The 8,498-nt window shown below is 45.2% G+C and overlaps 1 protein-coding gene across 1 annotated transcript in view; it reads left to right on the top strand.

The window, feature by feature from the left end:
* The first annotated feature begins 4,177 nt into the window (after window positions 1-4,177).
* Window positions 4,178-8,498, top strand: part of MRPL12 (mitochondrial ribosomal protein L12) — a 96,687-nt gene continuing 92,366 nt past the window's right edge. Inside the window, exon 1 of the mRNA XM_078653840.1 lies at window positions 4,178-4,531. Within this exon, the coding sequence (XP_078509966.1) occupies window positions 4,464-4,531 (68 nt within the window). The 5' untranslated portion in view covers window positions 4,178-4,463. The remainder of the gene's footprint in view (window positions 4,532-8,498) is intronic.

The raw sequence follows: 8,498 nt of genomic DNA, 5'->3' as shown, positions 1-8,498 counted from the left end.
CCACTTTTTCCTCCAATTCCGGCCCCTTAAAATCTGGATCGAAAATAGGATATAATGCCTTTTCGGCATTAGCATTTGGTAGTACAATACTATTTTCCTCTGAAACAATATCTGGAACGAAATCACGTATACAATTATAAGCAGATGTTTTCAAAATAGGACATAAGTCCTTCAACACGGGTGCAACCAGTATATTCTCAGTTAACAAGCAAGGTGCATTAGCTAAAAGGTTTTTGGGAGGTATTGTAATAGGAGAATCTGAGCCACAGCTCCTTTCGCAGGTTTTTGATAATAAAGCCTTTAAAATTTGGGTAACAGAATCCAATACACAATCCGAGCTACCCACAAATTTATTCAGTAGCGTCAGAATTGAGGATAGCAAATGTTCCAAGGAAAGTAAAAATTCAGATATGGGTTTCTCTGATAATTTCAAGCTAGGATCATTAATAGCCTCAATCCCTGTTATATTGAGCATTGGACTTTTAGACATATTTGACTGAAGGGAAAGATCTTGTGAATTGGAAGAGGGGGTACTACTAAAAAGATGGAGACCAGAATGGGTAGCGCCCATTGGGGTCTTCGCAGCTTCCAGCAATGCCCTAGGTACATCAACCAAATAACGTTCGCATAACACTGGGTCAATATCCAGGGACTGTGAGTCTTCGTTTATATCCTCCCTCAACTTAGAGAGGGAAAGTATCCCATTTTGCAAGACATTTACAGATGTCAATGGAGTCTTGATATTTTTGGGATTATCTAGGCTGGAGATTAAACATTTATCATTCTCCAAAAGTAAAGAAGGAGTAGATAGAATACCCACAGTAGTACATGAACTTAAACCAAGAGTTCCCGGTTCTACCTCCTTCGGGTGTTGGTTAAGCGATGGATTAAGTGATAAAGTCAAGGAGTCACTCTTATTGAAAGCAGTACTTTCCTGGGGCACCCTATCTACCGATTTCTCCCAGAGCTGGAAAATCTGGTTTTGGCCTTTCAACTGAATTGTTGAAACATTCTTATTTCGGAGTGGGTTAGATCTGGTCTTAGCTGTTGATCTTCCCCCCAGCAGTCTTCCAGATCTTAGCTTTTTGGCAGTCATATTGCAGCTAAAATCAAAATATGTAAAGTAGAAAAGTATATAGTGCCAGTGAACAAGTTAAAATATATAAAACAAATACTATCAAATCACGAAATCAATGGGACACGTATACAGAGACACTGAATAAGCAGCAGTTGCCAACGTCTACATACAATCAATGGATTACAAAGTAAAATTATCTCTGAATTATCAAATGTTAATAAGTGGGCCCAGCCCAGCCTACTTTAGCCACTGAGGGCCACAGAGGGCCCGCTCTTTGTCCGGTCTTCGTCCGCGCTTCTGTCCGCGCGCGTCCCGCGTTCGCGTATGATAAATTATTTAAGTAGAAGAAGGAGAAGGGGGCGGGAAGAGGCACCAGGTGCGCGCGATGGACAAGCGCTAGCACCTCTGGGCCTCGCAGTCCCGCTCCCGCTACTTGCGTTGGACGCTTCTCTCCCCTACTCGAGCAGCAAAAATCCGAAGTGGAGCACACGGGCTCCTAGGTCTCCATTCAGTGCCTCAGGGCGGAACAGCCCACGCAGTCAGGACACACAGCAAAGTTAGTAGGAGGAGAGCACAAAGTGAAGGCAGGCAAAGCGAGCGGCACCCGCGGAGCTGGGGCCGCGAGAAGTGAAATAGCCTTCAAGGAGGGGGCGGGGAGAGGCACCAGGTGCGCGCGATGGACAAGCGCTAGCACCTCTGGGCCTCGCAGTCCCGCTCCCGCTACTTGCGTTGGACGCTTCTCTCCCCTACTCGAGCAGCAAAAATCCGAAGTGGAGCACACGGGCTCCTAGGTCTCCAGTCAGCGCCTCAGGGCAGGACAGCCCACGCAGTCAGGACACACAGCAAAGTTAGTAGGAGGAGAGCACAAAGTGAAGGCTCACTAAATAGTTTAATACCTTTTTAGACGAAGAAAACTTTTAGATCATGGTTTTATAAAATTTGGTGTTTTTATGTACTGTCTTTTATGATTGGATATTCGAAATAAAGACTTTTGAACTGAACTGATATCCTAGGCCCGATCCTGGCTGTACACGGAGTCCAAAAATATGTGTGCGTCCTCATGGATAGGTATTCGAAATGGCCAGAGCTGAAAGTAGATGAAGCGATGGATACAGAGACCATCATAAAGTTCCTGTCTGACACCTTTGTGAGGGACGGTATCCCAAAGTCCATCCTGAGCGACAATGGCCCCAATTCAGATCAGAAAAATGGAGCAACTTCATGCAGAGAAATGGTATCCTAGCCAAACACACGGCCATCTACCATCCCGCTGGAAATGGACTAGTAGAGCGATTTAACAGAGTGGTGATGGGATCGGTCCAGGCAGCCATCTCCAACAACAAAGACTGGGAAAAGGAGATGTGGCACATGGTGTGGGCGTACAGAATCACGCCCACAGGGACAGGATATAGCCCCTTCCAAATTCTGAGGGGTCGTGAACCATTCACTCGGGACAACCGCGTATGGAAGGAAAAAACCATAACGAGCGAGTGGTCCCCAGCAGTGGTGCAAGCAAATTTGGAAAAGGCACAAGCCATCTACTCGAGACACTACAACAACCGAAAAAATGTAAAAGAGACAGGTCTGGAAAAAGGCGAATGGGTGCGAGTAAAGTTGGCCACGCTACAAAGAAAGGGAGACAGCAAGTACAGTAAGCCTATGCAGGTCAAGGAAGTGTTCGGCAGAGCGGCTCTGCTAAGCGATGGAAACGTGTGGTCCCAGGATCGCATGGCAAGATGCAACAGTGTCCTACGATGGGACCAAGGTGGAGCAGACCTAGAAGACGTGGAGGAAGGAAACACGGAGCAGGAGCAAGCAGAAGTGGAACTGGACGAGAGAAGAGGAGAACAGCAGGAGGAGAGAGCTGACGACAGCATCCAGGGGGCTGAGAGGGAAAGAGATATGAGGAGACGAGATGGAAGCGAGGCTGCGCGTGGCAATGGAGGAGCGGGCATAGAGACTCAGGAAAAGGAGACTCTGTCCACTCCGGTGAGGCTGACCCGAAGTGGAAGAGCGGTGGTGAAACCGGCAAGATTTCGAGACTTCGATATGGACGGCGGACTGTGAGTTAACAGTTTCATTGTTTGGAAAAAGGGGAGATATGTGGTGTTGCGCTCTAGTCGTCGCACGTCACGTCATGACGTGACGTGCTGGCGGCCATATTGTGGCTGCGCGCACATTACAGGCGCGAAAGCCGAGATAAACGGCAGATCGGCTCGGCGCTCTTTAGGTAGGGAAATAAGTGAATAAACACAGTCAGACAGCATCAAGGTGTGGAGTCTTTATTGGGAGTAACCCCATACATTACATTAATGAATGCGATTGCTTATTATCGTTACATTTTGTGTTACATTACCTTGTATGATAAATGATCGGCACAATGATTTATCTTACACAGGTAAGTATAGAACGTCAAGTGCATCACCGTGGAATGTGACCAAGGACAAGGTGAGTCGATTATATTGCTGTTCTGCTCAGTCGCTATCTAATTGTATCGTGTGTGTCGTTTCTACAGGGGCTGTGTGGGAGCAATTACATGGGCAGGTACAGGACGGAGGTCTGTACGAGGATCGTGAAAGAGAATGGGGAGAGTCGGTGTCCGGCTATGCGAAACTCAACCTCTGAAAGTGTGATCTTTTTTGTGCTGTTTTAGCGCAAACTCGACTACTTTACGTAAGATCACATGCATTTTTAGGCACGGGGAGATTGATTATCTCAGAAGTACAAGCTGTTGAATGGACGCTGACAGTAACTGCACCCAGGGTCCCCGGTTCTAAAGACGGCAGCTCTGGCCGAAACTCGGTTCATTTGACGCAGACTTGAGGAGAAAGCCGTCCAATGAGGAGCCTGCATCCCTCCCTATTTGACGTCACGCAGCCCGCCCACTGATAGAAGCCCGAGATGTGCAGCAGCTAAACTGTGTGAGGCAAAGCTCTGCCTTCCTGATCCTGCAGCCAAGTGTCAGAGTCTCCTCAGCCAATCTAACCCACGGTAGAGCCTCGGAGGCACTACAGCCAATGAGCAACTGACTACCAAGAGTCAAACGCCCAATTAAGGATTACTTTACTTTTCCCAAGTACTGGGATATGTTTTCACCCATTTGATTGGTTTTGAACTCTTGGGCATCCACATGGTTTGACCCTGCTCACCGCGCAATACAAGAGGAAACGTCCTTTACAGGAGTAATAGCTAATCGAGGATTTTCGTTTTAATTATTGGTTTGTCTGTAACGATACAGGACAACAGGCCTGTTCTAAATACGACCCAAGGGCATTTAACCCTTCGGCGTCCTTACATTCTAGGAATTTCTGCGGTCTTCCTGCACCATTGAATACAACCACAGAGATCCCTACAGAGGGCCGGCTCGTGTCTTATCGGCTGTGCCATGCTGCCCGTCTGCCACTGGGGTCGCTTTTGTCGGAGACTCCGGATAATACCCATCTTCCTTCACAGGTAAGGCTTCTGTGGGTATTCAGTTTTTAACTACCCTACGTGTAGGCTTCCTATTAATACGTTATTTGAAATGGTTTGTATTATGCATGTTCACCCGATCTCTCAAAGTGTTCCTGATGCTATTAAACGAGGCAAGGTTAGTGATCGTATTATCCCGTGCGTGGGACACTTATGAATGCGAGAAAAGGGCTAAAGGAGGGTTTGTGGTGTGGATACAGGGACAGCTAAATTACCTGTCTATCTTAAACCCTAGAGTATTTGAAAAATAATGCAACACTTCCCAAAATAAAACAAGTCTTATTTGCTGTTCTATCTCCAGTCCTAGGCTATTTTGTGGATACTTTTAGACTTAGTTTAAAGTGTCCCATGTATTTTAAAGCTTAGTTGAAATGCTGTAATTAAGTATCTTAGCTCAGTCCTGTACACTGCTGCTCTGCGTGTGTAGCTGAACGAAAACCATTTATAAATACCGCTCTGAGATACAGATAAGCTAGACTAGGGGAAGGAAATTAGTAGTTGAAAGTGGGTGGCCACAGAGAGAAGACGTGTCAGGGAGAGAGAGGGCCATTAGAGTTTCATAGTCCCATTGTCTTGCCTGTGAAGTCAAGCTAAGGGGAACTGAAGTAGAATCAGCTTTACAGAGTGCCAGTACATGGATGTGCTACGTCTTGTCTTCAAAAACTAGTGCTAGGTTCAGCTTTATATTGGTGGACTCGATTAGGGCTCGAGTCGGGGTACCACGTGGGTAGGCGGCGTCCCCCCACTTATTTTACCGGGTGGACGCTGTCCCTCCTGCAAAGATGCCCTTGCTGACGCATAAAGTGTATTCTTGCCATTAACTGAATGCAGACGGTGCACAGAAGATGAGTGCACGCTACTCCTACCTCTGCAACAGAGACTGCCTTTCGAACGGGAAAGCTGTACACCATAAGCTGTACACAATGGTCACACTGAAATGGCATGCTACATGATTCAGGCGCAGTGTCACGTAGACAGTGAGAACATAATACAGAGAATAAAATCTCTCGAGCGCGATCACAGGTGGGTGCAAGAGGCACCCTGTTTCTTTTTTGACTCGCATCAGTGAGCTGTCAAGGTGGGTTGACGTCCTAATATTTGCTGGCTCCCTTATGGTTGCCATATGGATCCTCGAAAGCCATAAAGTATCTCCTGTCCTGATGCTGACCCCATCATTATTAATATGGGGTCGAAATGTCAACATCATACTGATAACTGGATTGGAATTCTATGTAGACATCGATAAATATAATGAAGAGATTTTTAGTCGTGACATATAATGATATGAGACTCTTATATTTCCCTTTTTGAGGTCCAGCATCTCCGGTCAAATGCTTTTACCTTTCGTGACGTCACTTCCTGTTGTGACATCACTTCCTGTCTTTGAGCGTCCCCCCACTTCTTTATTTAGTACCTGTGCCCTGGACTCGATGCATATGACCTGCTCTATCCAGGGGAGATCCCAAGCCTCACCAATCGAATGTCCTCAGTTGTTGCTTGGAATAACACATGAATGTGTGCACACCCCAGGCATCAGAACCATGCATAAGTCAAATAAATTCCTGATTTGTAGCACCAACCAAACTGCTGGATGCCGACGTTTTTTCCCATTGAACTTGGAGAGCAAGTCCTAGAAGCATATTTGGGACACTTACGTGGAAATTATGTTACTTCGTTATGGGAATTGCTGTCACAACCATATTTTATATTCCTTTGCAGGCATTGCTGATGTTCAAATGGTGCTACTTATAACATGTATTTCTATAACGAGATGTAAAATATATGTTTAAATATATTAAACACATGGTTATGGCTGCCTGTCTGCCTTTCCATAGCCAAGGGTGTGGAATTCTAATCGCACAACACTCAGAACATATTGTTTGGGGTCAAGGGCAAAAGGTCTGCATGTTTGCACCGAACAAGTACACTCAGTACCCTGCAGTGCAAATCCTTAGGATGGCAGTTTACTGTATCACCGTATGGTTATGTGATAGAGTATTGACTGCTATTAAGGCAAGATGTGCACCTGCATGTACAGGATGTTCAGGGTGGCATGCAAGGCTCATTATTGCAAAGCCTTTACTTTTAGGGTGAGCGCCCTGAGGAAGCAATGTAAGCTTAGCTGGCATTAATAAAGGGGTTACAGTATAAAAATGTGCAATGATGGCAACATTCAACAATTTGTGGCTATTTATAATGCTCCCAGAATGTTCCATTATTTTATGCACATGCATTTAAAAGAATAGAAGATAGATTGATTTTATTTTTAAAGCAGTGTACCCATAAAATATTTGCTGCTTGAGGAATAAATGTACAATTTGCAGTTAAACTTTCGAGCAATCTGCTTTAAAAAAATAAATGTATCTCGAAATTGTTTGCACTTTGGAAAAAGAATGCTGCACTTTTCCTTTAACCTTGAATGGAAGTACTCCCAAGAGAAAGGACAGTGTAGTTTGCTGCAGTGCAAACCTACACTATCCTTAAACATTTTTTCTTGTTTCCACCAATAAATGTCTATCGTCTGGCAAGACCTATATTTTACCCCTCCTTCTCTTCCCCAAAATGCTCAGAAATGTTGAAAAAAGTCACCCACCTCTCCCACAATCTTCAAACCATTGCCAGCTGACTGAGATACGCACATTGTTTTAAGAATTTTTACTTTTCAAAATTTTCAAGGTTAACTTCTCTCTATTCTCTAACTCCTGGCCCTTCTTGATCATTGTCTCTCTAAACCAGGAGACTCCTCCATCCCCATAAAGTCGTGTCGGATAACTCCTATGCTCATAAAACCTGGCTTTGATCTGTGCATCCTTACTTAACTCCCTTCCACTTTTAAATCTGCTATGGCTAGGCAAGGCCAATTAACAGGTTGTAACGTGTACAACTAATCTTACATTTATAAGACCCAACCCCTGTCCAAACACTAATCAGGGTTCAGAGCTGCATACAGTATTGAAATGGTCACCCTAATATCCTGAATGAGGGTCACCACATCTTGGACATCACAGATGGATGTCTGATGGTCTTCATTTATTATGTTTCTGCTTTCAATAAAGTGATTGTTAGCCACACCAGAACAGTGCATAGTCATGAAAGAAAATGTCTTTAAGTGGTTTCCCTCTCATTACGCCATCTCGTGGTAAAAATTGGAGGCTATGTTTCCTCATTGACCATACTAACCTTTGGGCTCCTCCAGCCCCCAAAGGTGTGTATTCTTCCACCAGTTCTCTGTAACATCTATTTGGAGCCATTGGACTTAATAACGAGAGACCCTGGAGTAAGCCTTCATCAGTACACCCATGATTCTAAGCTGTACCTAACACAACAGCTTTCGCAAAATCAGCAACCTGTAAAGCTATCTTTGCTGGCTTCAGTTTCGAATGAAAGACTGCTCCCTTTTTAACTCAGATTTTCTTATTGTATCCTTTTCTGCGAAGAAGTTTGATCCATTCCTTTTTCAGTCGAACCTAGAGGCAGCTCGCATGCTCTGCGAGGCATGCTGTAATGTCTCTGGGAAGTTAGAAGACACCCACCACACTCCCACCGCCTGTGATTGGTTACATAGTCTGCCTTTCTAAATGCCATTGTTTTGGTTTGTGGATAGAGTACATTTGTAAAGCCATGTGGCTGTTTTATTTCCGCCCTGGCGTTGCTCCTGCTGCATGTTTTCTTTTGATACGGGCCATATGTTTTAGTACCCGCACTATTTTTTTTTTTTGCCTGGCTTGTTTTTTAATTTCCTGTTGTGTTTACTTTGCTCCGCCCCACTTGTCTGTGTTCACCATGCTCTCACCCCCTCGCGTTGTTCTCATTCCCATTGTCCCTGCCTCCCTCCCAACTTCCGGCACCGTGAGGTACCACCCCCTCTGCCCCCACACACCCCCTGCCCGCGGCATTCCACTGTTTGTTAAAATGCTGAACAGTCAACGAAAAGCATTGGCAAAGCCAA

Source organism: Lissotriton helveticus, chromosome 7 (genome assembly GCF_964261635.1).
Source record: "Lissotriton helveticus chromosome 7, aLisHel1.1, whole genome shotgun sequence".
Taxonomy (NCBI): domain Eukaryota; kingdom Metazoa; phylum Chordata; class Amphibia; order Caudata; family Salamandridae; genus Lissotriton; species Lissotriton helveticus.
Note: the sequence above shows the minus strand (reverse complement) of the source record. Positions and strands in the feature narration are given on the sequence as shown.